The sequence below is a fragment of the Hevea brasiliensis genome, chromosome 17, assembly GCF_030052815.1.
Source record: "Hevea brasiliensis isolate MT/VB/25A 57/8 chromosome 17, ASM3005281v1, whole genome shotgun sequence".
In the NCBI taxonomy this organism is placed as follows: Eukaryota; Viridiplantae; Streptophyta; class Magnoliopsida; order Malpighiales; family Euphorbiaceae; genus Hevea; species Hevea brasiliensis.
In genome coordinates this window covers 3,571,821-3,599,231 of record NC_079509.1, presented here as the reverse complement: position 1 = coordinate 3,599,231, position 27,411 = coordinate 3,571,821, and the positions used below count along the sequence as shown (strand labels likewise).

General features: G+C 34.9%; 2 protein-coding genes and 1 pseudogene across 7 annotated transcripts; 2 read left to right on the top strand and 1 right to left on the bottom strand.

Moving 5' to 3' along the window:
* Positions 1–332: 332 nt before the first annotated feature.
* LOC110658219 (uncharacterized) lies at positions 333–5,932 on the top strand. Of its 4 annotated transcripts, none has more exons than XM_058139123.1 (16): positions 333–572; positions 670–1,069; positions 1,155–1,277; positions 1,443–1,584; positions 1,670–1,921; positions 2,483–2,531; positions 2,646–2,740; positions 2,886–2,988; positions 3,129–3,223; positions 3,305–3,367; positions 3,535–3,610; positions 3,699–3,807; positions 4,046–4,158; positions 4,345–4,403; positions 4,914–5,022; positions 5,577–5,932. In XM_058139123.1, the coding sequence occupies exons 2-16, from the start codon at positions 679–681 to the stop codon at positions 5,709–5,711; spliced, it is 1,914 nt and encodes a 637-aa protein (XP_057995106.1). In that variant the 5' UTR covers positions 333–572; positions 670–678; the 3' UTR covers positions 5,712–5,932. The 4 variants fall into 4 exon arrangements, with proteins under 4 accessions (XP_057995106.1, XP_057995105.1, XP_057995104.1 ...); XM_058139122.1 differs by having other exon boundaries at positions 335–572; positions 651–1,069; positions 1,670–1,917; positions 2,473–2,531; XM_058139121.1 differs by having other exon boundaries at positions 336–572; positions 1,670–1,917; positions 2,473–2,531.
* Positions 5,933–6,352: 420 nt separating this feature from the next.
* Positions 6,353–10,005, bottom strand: LOC110658220 (receptor-like protein EIX1). Of its 3 annotated transcripts, XM_058139120.1 has the most exons (3): positions 9,378–10,002; positions 6,699–8,663; positions 6,353–6,611 (listed from the first exon to the last, which is right to left on the bottom strand). In XM_058139120.1, exons 1-2 carry the CDS (start codon positions 9,688–9,690, stop codon positions 6,748–6,750), a joined length of 2,229 nt encoding a protein of 742 aa, XP_057995103.1. In that variant the 5' UTR covers positions 9,691–10,002; the 3' UTR covers positions 6,353–6,611; positions 6,699–6,747. The 3 variants fall into 3 exon arrangements, 2 of the variants coding, with proteins under 2 accessions (XP_057995103.1, XP_021671427.2); XR_002495536.2 differs by having other exon boundaries at positions 6,690–10,005; XM_021815735.2 differs by having other exon boundaries at positions 6,699–10,005.
* A 6,868-nt stretch (positions 10,006–16,873) lies between these two features.
* LOC110658221 (plastidial pyruvate kinase 2-like) lies at positions 16,874–25,762 on the top strand (annotated as a pseudogene).
* The last annotated feature ends 1,649 nt before the right edge of the window (positions 25,763–27,411 follow it).

Sequence of the window (27,411 nt, the reverse complement as noted above, 5' to 3'; positions counted from 1 at the left end):
GTTTAGAAAGAAATAAAAATTTTTTAAAGTATGTAAAGGTTTTACAGAGAAAATCACTTTAACCTATTAATTTAATGGGTTGAAAAAAAATTTTAAAAATTTTAAAAACTCTTAAAATTTGTACTTTTAAAAATTTTATATTCTCTCAAACAAAAGTTCAAAATTTTTGAATTTGAAAAACTTCCAATTACTTAAAAAAACCTCTTTCCCAAATAAAGGGTAACCTTATGTCATCTCGAATTGAAATTGACTGAAACCACATAAAACCAATCTGATTTCAATTCATTCCCTCATTCAATTATGAATTGCTGATTACCGCCCGGACCGGACCGCGGCCATGGGGTCCGGTCCAGGCCTCTGGCCTCCATTTACAGTGAAGCGGAGCAGGTACCCTAATCACGCAATAATTTCTATAAAAAAAAGGTGTAGATTAGCGGCGCAACTCAGCAATAATAACAAAGAAGAAGAAGAAGAAAAAAAAAAAAAGCGCCAAAGGTCATTTGCCTGTCACGGACAATGACAAATCCCCTAATCAATCGGTAGCTTCCTGCAAAGACACGATTCAATCCAAGGTATAATTGACCAATTACCTTACTAATTCTTTCGATTTCTTTATGCATTCCTCTCGTCTCAATAGCAACAAACCCTAGATTGCTACTCTCTCTTTAGGTATTTGATATGGAGAATATGCAGTACGCGGAGGAGCTGGTAAGGGAATTTCTAGTTTTTAGAGGGTTTACTAATGCTCTGCAGGCTTTCGAGATGGAATTATCCACGGATATTGGTAAAGGGTTTCAAGTAGATAAGATATTAGACTTAATCTTCTCCATATACATTCCCAAATTTCAAGCAGAGAAATTGGTCGGTCTGCTTAGGTTCTTCAAGCAGTGTTTTTCTTCGGTATCTGAGGCTGTACTTCTTTCTACTTTATCGAAGCTGGAGGTTTCGATTCTTCGTTATTATATCGTTTGCGCGGTGCAATCAGGAAGGAAAGATAAAGTAGTGGAATTTTTTGGAATGAATGGAAATGATTTGCTGCAAAGAGGTGGTGATTGGACTCCTTGGTTTGGTGGGTTCGTCTCTCATATTAGTTTTTATGTTTGTTCTGATACAGTTGTTCCAACTGGATTTATTTAATTGGGTGTGCCTTGTAGCTATTCCGTATTTGAAGAACCCCAGCTTGGATCCTCAGTTTCGCATTTATTTCTCTAAGGAGTGGTATGAAGCATTGCGCCTTTCTGTGAGGAATTTCTTCAGTGAGATCTTCAGTGGTACTCATATCCTTTTGAATGGGTTCTTTCTGACTATGCTTTATAAATTTTCCTTGTTTATTTGTTGCAACTGCTATGCATTTGTTGCCCCTAAGAATTTGTTTTAGAACAACGCTCAGACCTATTGGATGTGAGAAATTTTTATTCATTGTATGTCCTTAACTAAATCACGCATCCCTGCCCTGTTGAGGATCAGTTCAGAGAAGAACACAATCAAGCATCTCAACAACGACATCAAGCAACTTAACATGAAGCTATCGCAACTTCAGGCTTTATTTGAGGAGAAAGAGGCTCAGTTGTGCAGGTTGAGGAGGTAGGAAGAATCTGTTTCTCTTGAGACCAAATTGTTTTAGTTATTGCAATGTCATCATGAGAGTTCCTGCTATTTTGTGTTTCAGTAATGGCAACAATGCTGCATCTATATTGGATTCTAATGTGGGACAAGGCAACAATTCAACCCCATCAAGTGCTATGAGGACTGTGGAAACTTGTGTTTCTGCTATCCCTAGTATAAGTGAAACTGAGCAGGCTCAAGAAAGGGCCACTGGTGGACCTGCCAATGGTTCAAGTTCTATAGCAAGAATTGACATTGAAGAAGGCAAACCTAATGATGCCATTCAAATGATCCATAGTAGCCCTTGCAATGGTAGGTAATTATTCTGTACTTAATCTCTTAAGTGAATTAAATATGCTGCGACAGTTCTGTGACCATCAAACTTGGTAGAGTTAATGTGTTTCAAAAATGATAAGACCAGCTGATGTTCTGGGGGCATAACAAGGATGAGGATTTTGAGTTGCATCAGTGAAAAGATGAGCAACCATGATGTTAGAGTCTCAGACAAATTAGAAATAGCTTCATTAGTAGCAGTGTTTGTATGTAATTAAATAAGTCGGTTCTCTAATAGCATAAATGATATGCATAAGGTATATTATAATTGTTGTGAGAAGATGTAATTGTTAATTTAGTGAAATTATAGTCAAGAGGAGGTTAGAGGGGGATGTAGACAAGTCTTTGTGCTAGAATAAATGAACATTACGTTTTATCTTTTGAGGTTGTTACAAAAGTTGGATGAAAGTAGTGTGTTCTCACCAATGATATGTTTTCTTTCCTCTTCTTTTCTTTTCCCTTAATAGTTAGTAAGGTGATCCCTCGTATTTCAACTTCCTGCTAGTTAAGTAATATTTGAATCTTACGTTACAGACAATGGCAGGGAAATGCTGGATGAAGAAGAATTCCCTGAAGTGAAAGTAGAATTCCAGGTGAAATTACTTGTGAAGACTGGTTAGATTGTATAATGTGTTGATATCTCTTAATTGAATTGTTCGTTTATTCTTCATTGCTTTTGTAATTTTAGCAAAACCTTGTCTTTTTAGGAGACATTTTTGGGCCACACAAGTCCAATAAGTCGATGTCGATTTTCTGCTTCTGGGAACAATATAGCTAGTGCTTCTGTTGATGGAACTGTTAGGTATTTATTGTGAAAATGGTTTGATATAAAGATCTAGATTCTAGACTTAGTCATTTTTGTAGCAGTTGTTTAACTGTTTTATTATTGTTTGCTAACTTCCAAATTGCGCTTTTTTCATTCTCTCTCCATTCATATTTTGATAAAGGATATGGACATATGACTCATCAACTCCAACATCTAGAAATGCAACTATATATTGTGGGGCGGAGATTATGTCTCTTGATTGGGACTGTAAATCCGACCGCTTGGTATGTATTATGTCATTTTCTACTAAAAATGTGTATCTGTATCATTTGATGGATAATCACTTGACTATATGGGATTGATAATTCCTCCCATTAAGGTTTTTTATTTTTTTTTTTCTTTCCCTTATTCATGTGGACAAAAGCTTCTCATAGGCACTGCTGATGGTGGTATCAAAGCATGGAATGTCGATGCAAAGCGAGTTGTTTGTGATCTCAATACAAGTGAAGCATTTCCCAGGCACTTAATTAGAAAATCTGTGTCTGCAATCCCTTTTTTTTTTTTCTTTGTTCTTGCTCTTACTATTCTTGTTTTATGCAGTGTCTTGGATCTGAAGTGTAGTCCTGTAGAACCAGTTTTTGTTTCTGCAGCAGCATCCAGAAAGTAACTTATTTTAACTTTTCATTGTCAAATGAGCCTTTGAATATTGAAACCCCAATGTTATGCATAGTTTAGAGACAAATATTTGTATTTATTTCTTCAAAGTTTACTCTCTCTTCCCCTCCCTCTATTTGGGGTTTGATATCAGTAGGAGCTTGTTTTCTTTGCAGGCAGGGCTCAAACTATCTTGACAGTTTGGGATTTGCTTCCTTAACTGTATGGAACATGAAGACATGGAGGGCTATGGTATGTGTTTGTTTATTTCAGACCATTGTGTTAGAGTTCAGTGGCACATCATCTACTTACTGCTCAATGAATTTCAAATTTAATGAAGACAGTTCTTCCTCTTGGTGAGGATCCACCTGCAATTACTTCCCTATGCTTCAATCACAATGGGAAGATTTTAGCAGCTGCTGCAACTGATGGAATGATCCACATGTTTGGTATCCTTTAATATTCTTAGGGCTTGGCAATTTTTAATTTTTATTCTAGTTAAGTGGTTAATGATCTAATTAAGAATCCCAGACTCCCCCCACCCCCAACTGTTACCTTCTTCTTCTGCTTGAAGTAGTGACCCAGTCTTTTAGCAAAAAGAAATAAGTTCCTTGTTTATGCATAATTAAGGTTGTGTGCAGATGTGCAAACAGATATATATGCATGCTGCACCTTAACTAGCTAAAGACATGTCTGCTGGTCTACAAATTACTGGGTGGCCTGCACATGATTCTGCGATAAATTCTATTCTTTTTGGGCCAGATGAGACTAGCATTTTCAGCTTGGGTTCAGATGGGAAGGTAATTATGATATCCCATCATTTTTGGCTTGAAGTTTTGCCAACTTCTTGTTTACCATCCTATTTATGCGTTTGGCTAGGTATTCTTTTAGTTATTGGTCCTTGATATGATTAATTTTGTATGTGTGCTTCGCTTCTCTTGTCAATTATGTGGGGATTTTAATTATGATTATTTTGGTGTTGTCAGATTTTTGAATGGAGCTTGCAAAACCAAGGTCATGTTCTTTGGTCAAGGAATTGTAGCAGGTACTTTCTCTTTGCTTTCTAGTATATCTAGGCTGCTGAGCCTAACAGGCACATTTGATTCCCATAGGGCTTGAAACTGAATAATCCTTTTATATGCATTTTATACTATAATTGAGTAGCTAGTGTGTTGATCATGGCTTTTGAGTTTTGTAATGATTGTAGAGATGGAATAACAACATTATTACTGATACAGAAAGAAAAAGGTTGGAATGATAACAAGTATTTTGGACATATGAAAGTAAGAAAACCTAATGCAATCCGCACTGAAGCTTATCCAGTTACTGTTTGATCATTTAAGAAATTATTCTCAAAGGATTTTCTGTTTGAGACTGAGTCTTGGATTTGTCAAACAAACTATATCCAATGTGCTGAGTGATTCAATGGTTGTGGAGATGATTTTATTACCGTGTGCTGCTATGTTGTCTGTTTAGTTGGCTTAATGTGGCTATAACTGCATCTTAGTGGATTATGAGTTATGAAAGGGACTTCTATGTTGATGCAATTCTGTAGGTTTTGTGACCCTGAGACCTCAAAATATTATAGACATGAAATGGGTTTGGATGCAAATGGAAGGAGACTATTGGTAACATCTGGTGCAGTACGAGCACCCATATATCAGGTGAATATCTCTTTTTCCCACTCTTCAGCATTGTTTGTTTTTCGAAAAATATTTTCTTGGAAATCTTTTTTTGTATTTTCTAGCACTTGGGAAAATGGATCAACAGAAATTTTTTTTTTAGTGAAAAGGAAAACTAAGCTATTTTTCAGGAAAATAACTTCCTCTTTACAAAGGAGGAAGTCATTTATTGACTTTAACAATATAAAAATGTGAAAAAACTTGTATATGTATGATATAAATATATATCATTAATTTAATATTGCAATCAAATAATGAAAAAAGTTTTTTATATAATTACAAGTTATTTTTTGTGAAACAAACGGAGTATTCATGACTCAATTGTTTGCTTTCTATGTTATGGCAACAATTGTAGCTTGTGTACTACTTTACAGTGGTCTTGATTCTCCAATCGATGAACCATAATATAATACCTGATGTGTTAACCAACTGAACGCATTGGTGGAACATTCTTCTCTAGTTGACAAGTATGTGTACCTGGTACAGTTGGGGGTCCTGTGATAATTGAACTTTCTTGCTTTATTACCTTTGCTTAGGTCCGGGGATATATGGATGGTTGGAGAACTCTTCCACACAGTGCAGCTATAACAACGGTGGATTGGCACCCAACTTTACCCATTTTCTTGACTGGTTCAGCTGATAACTCGGTTCGAGTAACATTATTATCATGAGACGATGTCCTACTTTATTGTTTTCATTATTAAAATTTTCGTTAGTCCTCAGAGAGCCTTATTGTTGTTGGAAAATGTTTTGAATGTCAAAATGGATTTTGGAACGAGGTTTTCTTTTCCCCCCTTGAAAGGGGAGTGGGTTAGTTTAGTGGAGTTCGGATGTTGTAATTTATTCGATTGTTTGTATTCGAATTATGATGTTATTGATATTCTTTGTCGTAGCGTGTGTGAGAAGAAAACAACTGTTTTACAAGTCTTTTCTCTGGGCAGTTGAGAATTAGTAAAATTGGTGGAGACTTTTTATGGTAGAAAATTGAATCGAATGAGTCGTTGAACTAATTGATTGAACTAAAACAATAGTTGAATTTAAGTGGAATAAAAAATTGAAATAATTTGACTAGTTCAGTTTGATTTATTGATATTTACGTATATGTATGTATTCTTATTTTTATATATAGTATTTGAATAAAAATATTAAAGTATATATATAAAATATACCAGGTTGATTATTTTAGTTTTTTCATTAAAGAAATTAACCTAGGAAAACTAAATTTTATCAGTTTATTTAATTTTCATCATATGTCTTGCAATATCGTGCATGGTATTCCAGCAAATAGCAATATCGCATCTTTATTTAAAAAAAAAAAAAAAAAATCAACATGGGTTGTTTTTATTCTTTCCACTAAAAGCAATAACCAACTTTATAATTTAATTACAGTCTCACCATAGAAATTGAAGATTCATCACGTAAGACATGAATGCCAAAGTTAACTAATTATTCTCATGGAAACTGAAGATGGTGGGAAATACACGAAATGGATTTAAAATTCATTGGTCCGTCTTGTACTTTGACGCAACGGTAGGCAGTAGTCAAACTCCAAATTGTCCACCAAAGGAATCCTGGAACATAATAGTAAATTAGAACTAGATGCCAAGGAAACAATGATGTAATACAACAACCAACTCTGAAATCTTAACTGATCTTGCCTTTGATTTCCGCTATCACCAAGGGCCAGTCCCTCGATTTGTCCAGGAACTAGAAAAAGGCAGGGATCCAAGAAGGCCGTTGCACTAAAATGCCTAAAACTCCCACAAAGCCAATACTGAATCCAGAACCCAAACCGGCTAAAAACCATTTCCTCAATTCATCATCGTTTTCTTCGTTGTCTTGGCTATCATCTTTTCTTGGTCCAACTTGAGGCCTCTCATCTCCAGGACATTTTTTGATCACCGGTTGCCCACAGATTTCCGAATTACCAGCAAAACTAGAAGCATCAAAGCTCTGAAGCTGAGTGCTTGTTGGAATTCTCCCTGACAAGTTGTTGTAGGAAAGGTCCATGTAACTCAAAAAGTGTAGCTCAGCCATGCTAGCAGGAATGACTCCTGATAATCGATTTCTGGATAAATCTAGCCACTGTAACTGCTTCAATTTTCCAATATCCCCAGGAATCATTCCAGTCAAATAATTTCTTGATAAGTTGAATCCAACCAGAGCTAGAAGACTTGTTATTTCCCCTGGAATTTCCCCAGATAATCTGTTTACTGCAAGATTAATGATCCTTAACAGACGAAGATTTTTGTCATATTTGTATGCTCTTCCTTTCCATCCAATCAGGGCCCTATCAGCATACTTGGCTTGAAAACCGCCACCTTCTCCCCAAGATGCAGAAAAATTGTAACCATATATGTTATTGTTGTCGTCTAACTGTTTTCTTGACATATGGGTGAAATTCTCCAGGCAATGGGGTATGGTTCCTGAAATATTGTTTACGGAGAGATCCAACAACAGAATATTTTGTAACCAACATAACTGAACTGGTATGCTTCCATGAAACTCATTAGACTGTAAATTGAAAAAGACCAAATTATGCTGGCTTTCCCCGATCCATGCAGGTATTTTCCCGGATAATCTATTATAACTAAGGTCCAAAAATCTCAGCCGACTGCAATTCCTTAAGGATAAAGGTATTTCTCCAGAGAAGCTATTATTTCGTAAACTGAATGTTTGGAGCTCAGATAGAGATCCCACAGAGGTTGGAATTTTTCCCGAAAATTTGTTGTCAGCCAAGTTCAGGACAATCAGTTGTTGTCCATTCGTGAAACAATCATCATCAATGAATCCAGACAATAAGTTATCTGAGAGGTCCAGAAAACTGAATTTCCTGCCCATTGTGTTGCATACCGAAGAGATGGAGCCCGAAAATCTATTTTTAGAAAGACTCAATGATAAAGCATTGGAAGGAAAGAGTGGCAAATGACCTTCAAAAAGATTTGAACTCAAATCTATTCCTGGGCTGCCAACGAATTTTGAGGATAAATCTGGCACCGTGCCACTCAATTGGTTGTAAGAGAGATTCAGAAAACGCACCCTAGGAGATAGGTCCCAAAACCACTCAGGAACAGAACCTGAAAGTCCAGCATCTGAGATATCAAGTGAGATATAGTCATTTTGAGTTTGAAGCCATTTCGGGAAATCAGGCCCCAAATTGCAGGACATAAGACATATTACATCCAACTGAAAAGGAGGAAACCAATCAGAGTTGAATTTCAAAACCAGAGGGTTGTCATTCAAGAACAATTCCTGTAATTGGGAGAGATTCCAAAAGTGAGTTTCGGTAATTAAACCATTGAAAGAATTATCGTTAGCATACAAAATCTCAAGCTTAGATAGGCCTCCGAGACTTTCAGTTATAGTCCCATTCAATCTATTGTGAGAAATGCTTAACATCTTCAACGATGGAAACATTGTAAGATCAGGTAATGATCCTGCCAGTTTGTTGTGAGCCACATCCAAGACAACGAGACCAGAAAGTTGGCTGAAGCTTTCTGGAAAGTAGCCATCCAGATTATTTTGATAGACATTCAGTTCTTTCAAGGAAGAAAATCTTGTGATATCAGGCAATGAACCATGAAGCTGATTCTTTTCTAAGCTCAGAATCTCCACCGAGTTCTCTGCACACCCAGACAAATGTTCAAGAAACACAGGAAGCTGTCCAGTGAGATTATTCCCAGCAAGATCTAGCGTATGCAAACTACAGAAATTTCCAAAAAAGTTTGGAATTGTTCCTTTAAGTTCATTAAAGGAAAGATTAAGATTTTTAAGAGAAGCCATGTACTGAAATGCATATGGAACGAAGCCTTCCAAATGATTATCACTGAGATTAATATCAACAAGGCTGCTATTCAAGTTAAAAACCCACTGGAATACTGGATAAGAGAAATAGTTGGAAGAGAGATCAAGGACTGCAAGAGAAGTGGAAGAATTTGCAAGGGAATTAGACATCGGAATGATATTTGCAAGGTCACAGGAGCTTAGATGCAAGTTTGTTAGATAAGGGAGCCTGTTAACTACATGCAACCAATATCCGTCTTCGCCAAGGCGATTCCCACTTAAATCCAGGGTTTCTAAATAAGAAAGATGAGAAAGCCACTCAAGGTTTTCAACTTTAGAAAAATTATTATAACTAAGATCAAGAGACTGCAAGCTTGAGAGGTTCCTAAGCTGATATGAGAGGGTTCCAGTGAAACCAACATTGGAGATATTGAGATATCTTAATTTTCTCAGAGAGTCGTTGAAATTAGGGAGCCGAGTCCCTTGAAAATCATTGTAACTCAAGTCCAAATAGCGAAGATGTTGCAATTTGAGCAGTGAATGATTAATTTTACCTCTCAGGGGCTTGTGTCTATCACCGAGCTCGGCAACATGAAGATCAAGAACAGTGATGTGACCAGTTTGGTTGCTGCACTGGATCCCTCTCCATTCGCAACAATCTCTCTTCTCTTCTTCACTCCCCCAAGAATCGAGATGTCCGTGGTCGTCTATAAGGTCTTGTTTGATATTGAGAAGTGCTCGTCTCTCGGTCTCTATGCACTGAATATGACCATCTCCAACTCCTAGAATGAACCCAAGAGCTGGTGATAACAAGTGCTCTACAAGCAGAACGAATAAAAAAAAGGATCTTGTATATGTTATGATCATGACGAAGGCAATCGAGGTAAAATGGTAAGCAACAGCACCAAGCAGAAAAGAACTGTTATACAGAGAACAGGAAGCTCAAAGCCCACAACTTTCTAGTAAGTAGGGCAGCGATATATATAGAGAGGTCTGTTACAGTGGAGGAAAATGGTAGAACAGACTTGAACGGTCAAGGTAGAAGCCAAAGTTATCAGACTTTGGTAAGCAACAGCACCAAGGGGAAAAGAATTGTTATACAGAGAACTGGAGGAAGCTCAAAGCGCACGACTTTCTAGTTAATAGGGCAACGATATATACAGAGAAGTCTGTCACAGTGGTGGGAAATGGTAGAATGGACATATGGGTCAAGGTAGTTGCCACGGTTATAAGACTTGTGACCAAAGATGCTAATGCGTGTTTGATCAATTGGCAGTCAATTAAACTGATGGACGATTCTAAGCAAATCGATGATTGTGATTCTTTCTGGTACCGTCAAGTCGATTATTGTTGTGTTGGTAAGTTCAAAGTCCTGTTTTTCATCTTGAAATTTCTCCTGGTTGTTGGTTGCACAAACACGGGAGTATAAGAGACAAATATTCACATTCATGCAATTACTAATTGAGAGAAGTCTTAATACATGTCTATAAATCCATACACACATGCATCCACAATCGATGTAGGAGCCCGAAGGCTCAGTCCTGGGCACACCCCACATGGTATCTCAATCAGACTACACCGGCCAACTCAAACCGGCTCAAGGCCTTTTATATTGTTTTGTCAGAGAAGACAAACGGACACATACGAGAGTATAGAAGTTATTGAAATAACACTCACACTCAGCCAATTACTGACTGGGAGAAGTCTTAACACATACCTATAAATCTATGCATCCACAACCGATGTGGGAACTCGAAAGCTCTTGGCTCGCATTTACATTTATCTCAATTCTCATCTCCACTGTTTGACATTCTCTGACAATGATTAAATTTTATAAATGCTTTGAGGCACTCTGGTATTTCAGCAAAACAGTATAAATAAATTTACATACCATGTTTTTTTAGTAAGATTCATATTTTGTAAGATTTATTATAATTTCTCACATAAATGTGGGTGTAAATTTAGTAATGTGAGTAATTTTTTATTTATTAGATATTCTTTTATGTTTATTTTATTTCAATTATATTTTCTTTAAAATTCAAATTTTATTTTTATCTATACCTTACTACTGCACTTAACATTTATTGATAATTCTTTCTCCTCTATTAAATAATTAGTTGTATTGCTCGCATATTGCTTTAATTATTTTTTATTTTATTTTAATAATATATTTAAATATTTTTTTATATTTTATATTTTTTAAATCATAGTAAAATTTTATTAATATTAAAATTTTCAATTAAACTCCGTCTAAGTAGTTTGCGCTTAGCCGGTCCCAAGCCCGAATAAAGGTGGAGGGTTGCGATAGGTGACAACCAGCGTAAAAATTTTCGTCACACCTTATGATATGGATTCAAATGATATAAACGTTGGGGCGTCCTTTACTTACGACGTGTTACATCGGAGCCCAAGTGTAGTGAAAAATATGCAAGGGTGTAGAGCGTTCACCGAAAGCGACGCGCCATGCCGGCGCCCAGGTGTGGTGTTAAATGAGCAAGGGTGAGTAAAGAAGTTAGTCCATAGGACAAATAGTAGAACAGATAGTGGAATAGAATACAAGATATGCATAGAGAACAATAGAATATATCATAGAAGGAGATCAATTAGGAAAGAACAGGCTAGGAGAAGAATCAAGGTTGGTACTTAGAATATTGAATCACTTACAAGAAAATTAATGGACCTTGTGGATACCTTGGAAAGGAGAAGAGTGAATATTACTTGCATTCAGGAGACTAAATGGGTAGGAGAGAAAAGCAAGAAAGTGGGTAATTCAGGATACAAACTATAGTTTAGCAGAAAAGAGAGAAACAAGAACGGAGGGGGCATAATCATAGACAAGACATTAAAAGATACCGTATTAGCTATGAAAAGAGTAGGAGATAGAATTATACTGGTAAAGCTAATATTAGAAGGAGAAACAATAAATGTAGTTAGTGCTTATGCCCCACAAATAGGATTAGATAGTGAGAGTAAACAAAGGTTTTGGGAAGATATGGATGATCTAATGCAAAGCATACCGAATGAAGATAGTGAGAGTAAACAAAGGTTTTGGGAAGATATGGATGATCTAATGCAAAGCATACCAAATGAAGAGAATGTTTTCATCGTTGGAGATTTGAATGGGCATGTAGGAAGTGATAAGCAAGGTTATGAGAATGTTCATGGAGGTTTTGGTTTTGGCAACCGAAATGAGGAGGGAAAAAGTATCTTGGATTTTGCTATGGCATACGACCTAATACTAACAAATACCTATTTATAAAAAGAGAGTCACATTTAGTGACTTTCAAAAGTGGGCAACATAAAAGCCAATTTGACTTCCTCTTAACCAGACAAATAGAGCTCTATGCAAGGATTGCAAGGTTATTCCGAGAGAGGCATTAACAAATCAACATCGATTAGTGGTCTTAGATGTCAAGTTTAGGAACAATTCAAGTAAGGTTAGAAAAAATAGTGTAGCTCAAACAAAATAGTTGGAGTTTAAAGGAGTAAAGTAAGTAAAGTTTAAAAATGAACTTCTCGAGTTCGAAGCATGGAAGCTAGATATAGAGGCCAATGGCATGTGGATACAAATGGCATCAAAGATTAGAGAAGTAGCTAGAAAAGTACTTGGAGAGTCTAGAAGATATGGACCACCCTTAAAAGAGAGATGATGGTGGAATGAGGAAGTACAAAATGTAGTGAAAAGAAAGAGAAAATGATATAAGAAATTATCTAAATGTGATAATAATGAGGCATATGAACAGTACAAGATAGCAAAAAAAGAGGTAAAAAAGGCAGTTAGTCAAGTAAGAGTGCAGGCCTTTGAAAAGTTATATGAGAAACTTTAAACTAAAGAAGGAGAGAAAGATATTTATATATTAGCAAGAAGGAGAAAAAAGAAATGTCAAGATCTCAATCAAGTTAGGTGTATTAAGGATAAAGAAGGAAAAATATTGGTGAAAGATGAGAACATTAAAAAAAGATAGAGAAATTATTTTGATGATCTGTTTAATAATAGTCAAAATGGTAATAACGTGAATATAGATTATAGAGCAATAGAAAAGAATGTGAATTATACTAGAATGATTGGATTTTTAGAAATAAAGAAAGTACTTAAGAGAATGAAAGTGAGTAAAGCATGTGGACCCGATGGAATACCAATTGAAGTGTGGAAGTATTTGGGAGATATGGGAGTGGCATGGTTAACTAAATTGTTTAATAAAATTCTAAACTCAAAGAAAATGCCTGATGAATTGAGGAGGAGTATTTTAGTACCTATTTTTAAAAATAAGGGAGACATACAAAGTTGCTCAAACTGTAGAGAAATTAAACTCATGAGCCATATTATGAAGTTGTGGGAGAGAATTGTAGAGCATCGACTTCGTCATGATACTTCTATCTCTCCTAATCAATTTGGCTTCATGCCCGGTCATTCAATTATGGAAGCGATCTTTCTCATTAGAAGCTTGATGGAGAAATATAAAGATGGGAAGAAAGATTTACACATAATTTTTATCGATTTGGAAAAGACTTATGATAGTGTTCCAAGATATGTCTTATGGAGAGTGTTAGAATAAAAGAGGGTATTTATTAGGTACATACAAGTGTTTAAAGATATGTATGAAGGAGCAACTACTATTGTGCGTACAGTGGAAGAAGACACAAGAAATTTTCCTATCTCAGTTGGATTACACTAAGGTTCAGCTATAAGCCCTTACCTTTTAACATTAGTTTTAGATGAATTGACGAAACATATACAAGAGAGTATCTCTTGGTGCATGATATTTGTGGATGATATAGTTCTGATCGATGAGACGCGAGAATGAGTCAATAGAAAGTTAGAGCTTTTGAGAAGTATTCTAAAGTCAAAAGGATTTAAGTTAAGTAGAATGAAAATAGAATACATGCATTGTAAGTTCAGTGAAGGCCAAACTGGTGATAGAGAAGGAGTTAGTTTGGATGGAGTGGTACTGTCCTAAAGTAATCACTTTAAATATCTTGGCTTAGTCCTTCAAGTAGATGGGGGATGTGAAGAGGATGTTAGTCATAGGATTAAAGCCGGATGGTTAAAGTGGAGATGTGCCACGGGAGTTTTATGTGATCGCAAGATTCCCAATAAGTTGAAGGAAAATTTTATCGTACAGCCATACGACCAGTCATGTTATATGGTGGTGAGTGTTGGGCACTGAAGGAGTCGTATATGTCTAAGCTAAGAGTTGCAGAGATGAGAATGTTAAGGTAGATGAGTGACCATACTAAACTAGATAAAGTCCGTAATGAGAGTATTAGAGAAAATGTAGGAGTAATGCCAATTGAGATAAATTGAGAGAAGGGAGATTAAGATGATTTAATCATGTGAAGCGTAGACATACGGAGGCTCTAGTTAGACAAGTAGAACACATTAAGTTAGAAGATAAAAAGAAAAGAATGGGTAGACTTAAACTGACTTGGAGGAGAGAAGTCCAATATGACCTAGAAGCATTACACATTTCTGAAGATTTAATCCAAAATCTTTTAGAGTGGAGAAAGAGAATCCATATAACCGATCCCAAATTTTTAGGATAAAGGCTTAATTGAGGTAAGTTGAGTTAAAATTTTCAATTAATTATGTTAAATATAAATTAAATTTTATTAAAATTTTAAATATTAGTGTCATTGGTTTGTCACTGAGTAATAAGGAATATAATGAAAATGGACATTGCTGTAAAAACTTTAGCAAATTTGTCTTTTTAAAATCTAATACCAATAATTATTAAAATAAAATTATGAAGTCAAATATTATCTAATACTAATAATTAAATATATAATTAAAAATAATAAATTAAGATAAAATTTTAACTAATTAGGCCTTATCTAATAAAATTAATTTTATTTTTAAAATGAAAGTTTAAATATTTTATATTTTTAAATAAAATTATTAATTTTTTTTAATGATGTTAAGTATTAATTAATAGTGTACGCAATTATATATATATATATATATACACACACGAGAAAGATTAAGGGTGTTTTATTAGTTTGTAATTTCTTATTTGTAAATCAAAACAATGAAAAGCTTTCTTTATGAACTTTGGCTAGGGTTACATAACAATTGAGAGGTTACGACTTTAGTTTTGACTTTTAAATTTCTTTATTAAGTATAAAAAAACTAAGAAGATGGTGTAATTTTATAAAGGAAAAAAAAATAAATTAAAAAATATAGCAAAGTCATAATTAAATATATTTACTTATTCTTAAAAATGTGTGTATATATATATGTGCCTTATTTAATATTTTAAATTAAATATTTTATATAACTAATAATTAAATTTTTTTTTAAATAATTAGATGAATGATTCATCTATATTTTAGTTCAATAAATGTTTTTTATTTTTTAAAATTTAAATATTTTTATAATTAATAATTAAAAAAAAAATAAGAAGTTAGTTAAAATGAAAATTTAAATATTTTACAATTAATTTAAATAAGTGGCAATTTTTTCCTTAGTGGTATACACGTATAGATCAAAAGGAAGCGCCAAGGAAGCAGCTAAGGAAGGGAGGAGGGACTTAGGTGGGAAAGTGTTTTCCATGCAATAGGGATGGAAGAAGAAAAACAAAACTGTGCTTCCTAAACGCTGCCGCTTCGTGTGGTAGTCAATTAATCATTACACTCCAAACTGTTTTCAAATAAAAGCGCAAGTAGTGAACCAAAATGAACCCTTGCTGTATCGCGGATTACGGTTCTTGAACCGTCAATTCAGATTCAATAAAATTATGAATCTGAATCAAATCATTATGAGACAGTTTGAAAGACGATTATTAAATCTTCGATTTTGATTCGAATCCTGATTTAAAACGGTTTAAATAACGATTCAAAAAATGACAATTCAAGGTGAATTGAAGGATGGTTTGGAGGCTATTTAGGGGCGATTTAGGAGCGACTTAAAGAAAAAAATTAGAGGAAAATTTTATTAATTTAAAATTTAAGTTATATTTGTAAAGATATTTTAATTTTTCTTATAAATATTTCAATCAAAATAAAATAAGAAAAAAAGAATAAAAATAACTTATTTTTAAGAAAAATTTAATAAGCAAATAGTTAAACTTATTAAAAAAATTAGAGATGAAATTAATTTAAAAAGAAATAGAAAAAGGTGCATAAACTTAATTTTACCTATGTATCCCTTTAGGATTTAGCGGAATCAAAATTTTCATTTATAAGTTGAGAGAAGGAAAATTGAGGTAGTTTAGTCATGTGAAGCGTAGATATAGGAAAGCTCCAGTTAGACAAATAGAACACAGTGGGTTAGAGGACAGAAAAAAAAAGGTAGACTTGGAGGAAAATACTACAACATGAGCTAGAAGTATTACACATCTCCGAGGATTTAATCCAAAATCATTTAAAGTGGATAAAGAGAATCCATATAGTCGATCCCAATAAATTTTTGGGATAAAAGCTTAGTTGAGTTGAGTATTACTTGTCATTTTTAAAAAAATTATATAATAATTGACAATTAAAAAAACATAAAAGAAAAAAAATCAAAATAGAGGGTATTGAAAATTTTATTGAAGATATAAAATAATAATAAAGTAATTGAGATATTATTAAAAATTTTAGTGAGCATATAAAATTATAAAGTAGGAGAATCGTGAAAATACTGTGGATTAAAAGGAGTGTAGAAAATTTGAGGGAAATTAAAAGAGTATTAAGAATTAAAGAGAGTGTAGAGAATAATTGTGTAGAGAATTAATGATATATATATATATATATATATATATATATATATATATATATATATATATATTATGAGTAGAGTGATGTATTTATTGAATTTTTTTGTATTTAAATCGCTAGTTTGGTCCGGTTTAAACTGTCTGTTCAATCTGGTTCGGAACCGTCAGTTCACGATTTTTAAAAAATATGAATATAAACTAAACCATAGAAGGATGGTTTCGATTCAGTTCGAAACGGATTTCAATTTTGATCGATTTCGATCCTATTTTGACCAAACCGATTCCGGTTCGATTCTGATTCGAAACCGGACCGTGGCCAGCATTTCTTCGATACAAACCAAGCTCTCTCCCTCGCCCGCTTATTCTGTTAACTACGCCTCGTCATTTCCGCCAAATCTAGAGGCGATTTCTCCAACCTCCTTAACTCAGCCTTCCTTGTGACCTTTATACTTCTTTCCCTCAGCAGAGCTCTCTCTGAAAATTTCCTTTTTACAATATTTTCTCTCCGCAATGGCTCAAGTGGTAGCTACCAGATCCATTCACAGTTCATTGCTCTGCCCTAGCTCTGGTTCCCTACAAGAGCGAGTTGATAAGTTGAAGCCTTCAAGTTTTGCTTCGAAAGTCCTGGCAAGTGAGGAGAACAAGAGGGAGAAGAATGGCCTCAAGATTTCCCGTCGATATACTAAAATTGCGGCTGCTAAGAGATCCGTACGTGCTGAGCCTGAAGTTATTCCAGTCTCGCCCGAGGATGTACCGCAGGTCCATATTATATCTATCACTTGATCCTTCGCATTGTTTGTGTTTGAGAAATGTGTAATTACTGGAGCAACTTGAGATATTGAATTTCTATGATTTTCTGCCTTTGGTAACCGCAAAAGCGTAATAATAAGCTTAATTGATCAAATTGCTTTTGTCGCTGAGTACACGGAGCAAAAGAAGTAAGTTAAGTTGAGTCTATAGTGTTATTTTTAAGCAGTCATCTGGAAATGGTAAAGAATCATTAGGCCCAGCTGCTTCTTATTAATTTCTGGGTTCTCCTGGATTGTGCTGTATCAGTGCACAATTGCATAACGCGCGAATTTTCCTCCTCACCCACTGCTATACATGCTCAATTTTGCTATTTTTGAATTAATAGTGTCATTATTACGTAGCCATGAATATCTGTCACTCAAGAATTAGCTTACCTTCTTTTTTGTCAGAGAGGAGCAAATTCTGCATTTACAGCAATTAGGTGACACATCAGTGGGTGTGTGGTCCAAGCCCACACTTAGACGCAAGACAAAGATTGTTTGAACCATTGGTCCTTCAACGAACACAAGGGCGATGATATGGAAGCTGGCTGAGGCTGGAATGAATGTTGCTCGATTGAATATGTCTCATGGAGACCATGCGTCTCATCAGAAAGTTATTGATTTGGTTAAAGAATATAATTCACTGTCCAAAGACAATGTCATTGCAATCATGCTTGACACTAAGGCAGGTTCACTTCATATTAATTTTGTGATTCATATTTAAACTGCTATATTGCTTCACACTTGGCAAGTTTTACATTACTTGGGAAGGTACCAGACATTTGGAACTTCATTTCTTTAAATAGAATTACCAGTAGCATTTCTTAGAATGTCTTTATCATTTCTAGTCGGTCAAAGAATGCGGCTAGTGTTCATCTGTCTTTGAATCATGAACCTTATATTACTACTGCTTATAATTTGCCTGTGCTGTGAACGTATCAGAGTTACATGCATATCATGTGTTTAAGTCTGTGGAGCTGTTCAAGTTTGTATCTGTATCTATCCTGTTAGATTGGGGAACCTGGCAAGAAAAAGAAGTAATAAGCTTCTATGCTATGGTGTCATAATGGTAATAAACTGTTCTTCTAAATTCACGTTGGCAATGTCCCAACTATCTTTGTCTTATAATTAGTGTGCCCACACACACACACACACTTGAAAATTAAAATGTGCAAAATCTTGTCACTAGAGGAAATATGGGTGGCAAATCTCACTCATACCCATTTATCCACCCATGCCTCATCATTTACAAAATGAATATGGGTGATAGATGGATCTTTTATATTTTAAATGGGTATTAAATGGGTTATAACCCAATAAACCCATCAATACATGGGTGGGTAAGGTGTGTTATGAGTACCCATATAGTGATTCATAAAAATTATATTTTAATTAATTTATAAAATTTTTGGGCATCACAATCATTATACCAATATAATTTTTGAATTAGTATAATAATTTAGTTATTTTTTATTAACAAAATTATTAATAAGTTAATGTATTAACAACTAGTAATTTTGATGGTGTTTAAACATTAATAGGGCAAATGGGTGGGTTAGGGTTAATTAGGGTTAAATATGTATGGGTACCCATATAAAATTTAAATATAACAAATGGGTATATGGGTCATTTATTACCCAAGCCCTACCCACCCAAATCCATCCATTCACCATCACGTGAAACAAATTGCTGCATGATATGTTGTCTTTCTCTTGCCTAGTACTTCTCTTGCTTATTTGAATTTTCTTTTTTATCAGGGTCCTGAAGTTAGGAGTGGTGACTTGCCTCAAGACACCTGGACAGGAATTTACTTTTACAATTCGTAGGGGGGTTGGCACTGCTGATTGTGTCAGTGTTAACCATGATGGTTTTGTTAATGATGTAGAAGTCGGTGACATGCTTCTTTTTGATGGTACATGACATGATCATTTCTATCATCATGGAAACTTTGGCTTCTCACCTTGTGCTTGGAACTTTCCACAAATCTAGATGTCTTAAAATTTTATAGGGGAGTGACAATTCAATACAAAGGTTGAGCAGAATTGTAGAAGTTTAATTCAAAGAGGTCTTGTGTCTATATTTCAAGTTTTTCTCTCTTTCCCCCTTTACCCCCTTTTCTTGTTGAACAGAATTTGAAATGGAAAAGGATTTGTTATTGTGAATTATATGACTTTCTTACTCCTGATCTATGGTGTAGGTGGTATGATGTCACTGTTGGTGAAGTCCAAGACAGATTACTCCGTGAAATGTGAAGTTGTTGATGGAGAACTTAAGTCTAGGCGTCATCTAAATGTTAGAGGAAAAAGCGTGACACTGCCTTCCATCAATGGTTGAACCTTGAATTACCTTTCATATCATTTATCTATTCCCTGGAGCTTTTACTTTTTTATTTCCATTTTCACCCCTAGGCTGGGGAGTTTTTGTAAATGGACTTACTTGTTTACAATGTTTCCTGCAGAAAAAGACTGGGATGACATAAAATTTGGGGTGGACAACAAAGTTGATTTCTATGCAGTTTCGTTTGTTAAAGATTCATAAGTAGTTCGTGAATTGAAGAATTATCTTCAAAGTAAAATGTGCTTGGGTTTTATGTTCACAAGGTTAATTTCAGTTGCATGCGTGATAATCGAGTTAAATTTAACATGCCTGATGTTTTACTTTGTATCTTGGCAGGCTGTGGTGCAGATATACATGTGATTGTAAAAATTGAAAGTGCAGATTCTATCCCAAATTTGCATTCAATAATCACAGCATCTGATGGGGTAACAACTGAATCTTTGATAGCATCTTTTAGCTGCTAATGAGTTTGATGAAACTTTGGATGTAGTTCTGAGCTGTATTGATCTTTTAAACAGTATTTTTTTTTGTTAATATTAAGCTTGGTTTACTTGTATATGCCATAGAATTTATCAGTTTCAACCCTCATTTTAGTGGATAAGGAACAGGAATGATTTCTTTCTGCCGTTGTTGTGGGACAACTTGGTATCATAATATTACAAAGAGTTACATGTTCGCCGTGTTTATGCATTGGTGTAGCTGCATGAATTAATTTGTGAATTTACAAGAATCTGACATTTCTAACCTCAGTAGATGCTTTCTACTTAGCTCCAGTGTTGATATCACAAGAATTTTTTGGATTAGAGTGGGTATGGAGTACTCTAAGGCCTTATTTGGGGTTGAGGTTTGAGGCCAAAAAAAAAAAAAGTTTATGAAAAGCATCATTTCAGATGTTGAAAAAAGTTGTTTAGTTGTTTTGGAATTCTTATGAGAAACATATCAAATTTAATTTTAAACTAATTTTTAGTACTATCTGATATATTTAAGAATGTAATTTTCTTAACGATAGCTGCGACTATAAATCTTCCGTAATTTATGTGCTGAATGTTGCCTGTAAATCTTCCGTAATTTATGTGCTGAATGTTTCCTGTGCTTCTCTTATATAGGCAATGGTTGCAAGGGGAGACCTTGGTGCAGAGCTTCCCATTGAGGAGGTTCCGCTTTTGCAGGTAATTTTGTCTCTTAGAGAGTAGTGATAGTATCATTGTTGGTGGCAATTGTATTAGTATGGACAAGAAGTTGAGTGTCTTTCTTTTAAAATTATACTCAACTCAACTTAGCCTTTATCTCAAAAATTTGAGGTCGGCTATATGGATTCGCTTTCTCTACTCTAAATGATTTTGGGTTAAATCCTCAGAAATTTGTAATGCTTGTAGGTTATGTTGTACTACTCTCTTCCAAGTCAATTTAAGTCTACCTCTTTTTTTCTTTCTATCCTCTAATCTAATGTGCTCTACTTGTCTGACTGGAGCCTCCGTATGTCTATGCTTTACATGACCAAACCACCTCAATCTCCCTTCTCTCAACTTATCCTCAATTGGTACCACTCCTACCTTTTCTCTAATACTCTCATTACGGACTTTATCTAGTCTAGTATGGCCACTCATCCACCTTAACATTCTCATATCTGCAACTCTCATCTTAGACGCATACGACTCCTTCAATGCCCAACACTCACTACTATATAATATAGCCGGTCGTATGGCTGTACGGTAAAATTTTCCTTTCAACTTATTGGGAATCTTGCGATCACATAAAACTCCCGTGGTACGTCTCCACTTCAACCATCCGGCTTTAATCCTATGACTAACATCCTCCTCACATCCCCCATCTACTTGAAGGACTGAGCCGAGATATTTAAAGTGATTACTTTAGGACAGTACCACTCCATCCAAATTAACTCCTTCCCTATCGCCAATTTGGCCTTCACTGAACTTGCAATGCATGTATTCTGTCTTCGTTCTACTTAACTTAAAGCCCTTTGACTCTAGAGTACTTCTCCAAAGTTCTAGCTTTCTATTGACTCCTTCTCGCGTCTCATCTATCAGAACAATATCATCCGCAAACATCATGCACCAAGGAATACTCTCTTGTATGTGTTTCATCAATTCATCTAAAACTAATGTAAAAAGGTAAGGGCTTATAGCTGATCCTTGGTGTAATCCAATTGAGATCGGAAAATCTCTTGTGTCCCCTCCCATTGTGCGCACAATAGTACTTACTCCTTCATACATATCTTTCAACACTTGTATGTACCTAATAGATACCCTCTTTTATTCTAACACACTCCATAGGACATCTCTTTGAACACTATCATAAGCCTTCTCCAAATCAATAGAAACCATGTGTAGATCTTTCTTCACATCTCTATATTTCTCCATCAAGCTTCTAATGAGAAAGATCCCTTTCATAGTTGAACGACCGGGCATGAAGCCAAATTGATTGAGAGAGATAGAAGTATCACGACGTAGTCGATGCTCCACAACTCTCTCCCACAACTTCATAGTATGGCTCATGAGTTTAATTCCCCTATAATTCGAACAACTCTGTATGTCTCCCTTATTTTTAAAAATAGGTACTAAAATACTCTTCCATTCATCAGGCATTTTCTTTGAGTTTAGAATCTTATTAAATAATTTAGTTAACCATGCCACTCCCATATCTCCCAAACACTTCCACACTTCAATTGGTATTTCATCGGGTCCACAGGCTTTATCCACTTTCATTCTCTTAAGTGCTTCCTTTACTTCTAAAGATCTAATCCTTCTAGTATAATTCACATTCTTTTCTATCGTTCTATAGTCTATATTCACGTTATTACCATTTTGACTATTATTAAAGAGATCATTAAAATAATTTCTCCATCTTTCTTTAATGTCCTCATCTTTCACCAACACTTTTCCTTCTTTATCCTTAATGCACCTAACTTAATTGAGATCTTGACATTTCCTTTCTCTTCCTCCTTGCTAATCTATAAATATCTTTCTCCCCTTCTTTAGTTCCAAATTTCTCATATAACTTTTCAAAGGCTTGTACTCTTGCTTGACTAACTGCCTTTTTTGCCTCTTTCTTTGCTGTCTTGTACTGTTCATATGCCTCATTATTATCACATTTAGGTAATTTCTTATACCATTCTCTTTTTCTCTTCACTGCCTTTTGTACTTCCTCATTCCACCACTATTTCTCTTTTGAGGGTGGTCCATGTCCTTTAGACTCTCTAAGTACTTTTCTAGCTACTTCTCTAATTTTTGATGCCATCTGTATCCACATATCATTGGCCTCCACATTCAGCTTCCATCCTTCGGACTCGAGAAGTTCATTTTTGAACTTTACTTGCTTTACTCCTTTGAACTCCCACCACTTTGTTCGAGCTACACTATTTCTTCTGACCTTACTTGAATTGTTCCTAAACTTGACATCCAAGACCACTAACCGATGTTGACTTGTTAAAGCCTCTCCTGGAATGACCTTGCAATCCTTGCATAGAGCTCTATTTGTCTTCCTGGTTAAGAGGAAGTCGATTTGGCTTCTATGTTGCCCACTTTTGAAAGTCACTAAATATGACTCTCTTTTTATAAAGTAGGTATTTGCTAGTATTAGGTCGTATGCCATAGCAAAATCCAGGATGCTTTTTCCCTCCTCATTTCGACCGCCAAAGCCAAAACCAAAACCTCCATGAATATTCTCATAGCCTTGCCTATCACTTCCTACATGTCCATTCAAATCTCCACCAATGAAAATATTCTCTTCATTTGGTATGCTTTGCATTAAATCATCCATATCTTCCCAAAATCTTTGTTTACTCTCACTATCTAGTCCTATTTGTGGGGCATAAGCACTAACTACATTTATTGTTTTTCCTTCTAGTACTAGCTTTACTAGTATAATTCTATCTCTTACTCTTTTCACAGCTATTACAGCGTCTTTCAATGTCCTGTCTATGATTATGCCCACTCCATTCTTATTTCTCTCCTTTCCGGTAAACCACAGTTTGTACCCTGAATTACTCACTTCTTTGCTTTTCTCTCCTACCAATTTAGTCTCCTGAATGCAAGCAATGTTCACCCTTCTCCTTTTCAAGGTATCCACAAGCTTCATTAATTTTCCTGTAAGTGATCCAACATTCCAAATACCAACCCTGATCCTTCTCCTATCCTGTTCCTTCCTAGTTGGTCTCCTTTTATGATATCTTCTATTGTTTTCTATGTCTATCTTGTGTTCTGTTTCACTATCTATTCTACTGTCTATCGTATGGACCAACTTCTTTACCCACACCCGTCCATGATGTGGGAACCCTTGCTCACTTAACACCACACCCGGGCGCTGGCATGGCGCGTCGCTTTCGGTGAACACCCTACACCCTTGCATATTTCTCACTACACCCGGGCTCCGATGTAGCGCGTCGTTAGTAGAGGACGCCCCAACGTTTATATCATTTGAATCCATATCATAAGGTGTGACAAAATTTTTACGCTGGTTGTCACCTACCTACCGCAACCCTCCTCCTTTATCCGGGCTTGGGACCGGCTAAGCGCAAACTACTTAGACGGAGTTTTTCTTTTAAAATTATAGGAAGAAATAATCAGATTGTGCCAAAGCATGGGGAAAGCTGTTATTGTGGCAACAAATATGCTGGAAAGCATGATTGTTCATCCAACTCCAACCAGAGCAGAGGTGTCTGATATTGCCAGGGCAGTTCGCGAGGGTGCTGATGCAGTAATGCTTTCTGGAGAAACTGCTCATGGAAAGTAAGTGGTTTTTGGTTGTGCATGCACTTGAAGTGCAATGGTTTATTAAAAAATGTCAATGAAGAAATTCCATGTCCTTGCAGATTCCCATTGAAAGCTGTGAAAGTTATGCGCACAGTTGCATTACAAACTGTAGCAACCATAGCTGGTGGTGTAATGCCACCAAATCTTGGTCAAGCTTTCAAGGTACCTGACATTAAGTCTATTATCTTTTAGTTTTGTCATTTCTTTGATTCCATTTTATTGTCAACTTGAATATTAAGAACGTCTTGTTTTCTGTAGAACCACATGAGTGAGATGTTCGCTTATCATGCAACTATGATGTCAAACACTCTTGGAACTTCAATTGTTGTCTTCACCAGGACTGGCTTCATGACTATATCACTGAGCCATTATCGCCCTTCTGGCACTATTTTTGCCTTCACAAATGAGTGAGTTTCTTGTGCCCCTAAATTTCAAATTTGTTACTGCTCATTTACTATAGTTCTTGCCTGACTAAAGATACACTGTTGTTGGACCTTATTAGGTTGTAAGCATTATCAATGGTTCTTTGGATGGTCTCTTCTCATTTGTCTTCACTAGCAGCATGAAAATCATCTTATTGTGTTTGAATTTTGATATTTCAGTGCTTGTAAATATATTAAATTGCTGACTTAATCAGTCATTGGTTGTGAATCTGTTGGGACTGCATAGATGAGCCATTTATAAGAAACTAGTTGTTTCTTCCTACAGAACGGGTGGACAAAAAGAATACAGTCCATTTAATTGTTGAAGGTTTCTGTTGAAGAGGTATTTCAGTTTGAGAGTTTGACTAGTTATATGATTCTAATGGCCAAGCAGGAAGAGAATACAACAGAGACTGGCTTTGTACCAAGGAATATGTCCCATATACATGCAGTTTTCAGATGATGCTGAAGAAACCTTTGCAAATGCCTTATCAGTGCTCTAGGTAAGTTTTAAAATAGCAAGTCCTTCAAATATTTGTAACTAGACTTATCAGTGTATCTGTTTCACTGGTACAGAATCAAGGGATGGTAAAAGATGGAGAGGATGTTGCATTGGTTCAGAGTGGCAGACAACCAATCTGGCGGCTCCAATCTACACACAATATTCAGGTCCGAAAAGTGTAGACGAAGAACTTTCTATGGCTTCTCAGAATGGAGTTTTTACCAGATCACTATGGGATTTGTAGTTTTAACCGGCTTAATTCTTTGTGGTTTTTGTTGCCTTTTCTTTGCCCCTGATCGTTCACGCAAGCGTGATGCTTTCTACTTTTATTTATTTATTTATTTTATTTTCCTTTTACATGTATATAATTTTAAATGTTTGATTATTAGATTTTACTAATTATTATTTTTCGTTAAAATAACTTTAAATGATACTAAAATCAAACACAGCATGATGTTCACAATAAACAGTGATTTTAAATAGCCTTTAGGCTTCCAGATCAGTAAACCTGTGTATGCGGGATATATAGATTAGTATATCTTAGTAAAATTATCATAATTTTATTAAAGGGTGTATTCTATTTTGCTTTTGAGAAAAAAGATCTTAAAGTCATGTGGGGTAAGTTGGTGTGTATGAGTGTGATTTAACTCGCATAAGTCTCCTGATGAGGTTGAGCCTTCGAGATCTTATAATAGATGTGCGTGTGTACGTGGTTTATATAGGTTAGTATGTCTTAGTAAAATTATCATGATTTTATTAAATAATGTATTTTATTTTTAAATTATGTGTATGTGTTTATATTTAAAAATAATAACAATAATTTTAGTACTAACTATTATAAAATATTAAAAAAAATAAGAGAATAATTTGTAAACTCGCACCAATGCTTGGGTAATTTACCTCGTAATATACCAAAAACGACACTAGTTGTCATATTTTTTCTTTTTCAAATATGTTCACTTTTTATATATTAGAAGGATTTTTGCATACCATACTTCAGTGTATAATGAATAGCTACCTAAAAATGTGTGCCGCTCTTAATGGTTTGAGGCAAGATTTTTTATTTAATTATTATATTATATTATATTACATACACTGAATTTAAGGGCCTTAAGTTTTGGGTCAACCAATGAGGTGTTTATATGTGCTTAAGAAAGAGAGGCTCAAGTCCATGATGAAGTGTTCTTAAGGCATGCATAGGTTGCCTAGGAGGAAAATGTTTAAGTTTAAAAGTTATGAGAAGCCCACTTATTATATGGGCTTAAATTAGAGATGAAATTAAAAGTCCAAGTAAAAAGCTGCACTTGGAGCAAGCTTAGTAGGCGTATGGATTTCAAGTTATAGATTTGGAATGTGTCAAGATCAAAGCCTAAGAAGATGTCTAAATTGCGTGTGGTATAGAAAAGGAGGAAGAAATCAAGATTTGACCAAATCAATCTCAGGCCCAACAAGGCCTTTATGGCGTAATTTGAATTGTTGACTTGAAAACTTAAATTTTTTACTTAAAGATTTATATGAGTATTCAAAGATTCACCTTGTAATAAATTGACTTTTCAAATATCTTCTTTCTCTCTCTCATAAATTTGGCAAACAGAAAAGCAAGGAGAGATTTATTTTCCTTTTGCAAGAAGCACTCTTCTCTCTTTCACCGTCAAGAAATTCATGCAAAGGGTCTAAGGAAGAATCAAGATGCTTTCTTATTTAGTTTCTCTTTATTTCTTCTAACTTTGAGATTACGTATTTTCCTATATAAGATTCTTTGTACTTTTCTAAATAGTTTTTTATTTTTGCCTATAAATAAGCTTACATATATAATTTTTTTGAACAATACACATAATTTAGAGAATGAAGAAAAAACTTAGCAAAATGCTATTAATGCTATTTTTTATCAATCAGTTGTGATTTTGATAAATTACTTGACTTATCATAAAATTTCTTATACGACGTTTATCTTTGAAGAATGGATTTTTTTGTAAAGATTTTTTTATTATATCTTTTTACTTTGTTGCAAGTTAAATAAAAAAATATCAAAAATAGTTACAATACGGTAGAATTCCATTTTTATGTATC

Excerpts from the sequence above, each read along its gene's own strand:
- LOC110658219 (XM_058139124.1), top strand. The coding sequence starts at position 679 with ATGGAGAATATGCAGTACGCGGAGGAGCTGGTAAGGGAATTTCTAGTT. Across the intron at positions 2,741-2,885 it reads TCTGTTGATGGAACTGTTAG|GATATGGACATATGACTCAT; the intron begins GTATTTATTGTG and ends ATTTTGATAAAG. Across the intron at positions 3,368-3,534 it reads TCTGCAGCAGCATCCAGAAA|GCAGGGCTCAAACTATCTTG; the intron begins GTAACTTATTTT and ends TTTTCTTTGCAG.
- LOC110658220 (XM_021815735.2), bottom strand. The coding sequence starts at position 9,690 with ATGATCATAACATATACAAGATCCTTTTTTTTATTCGTTCTGCTTGTA.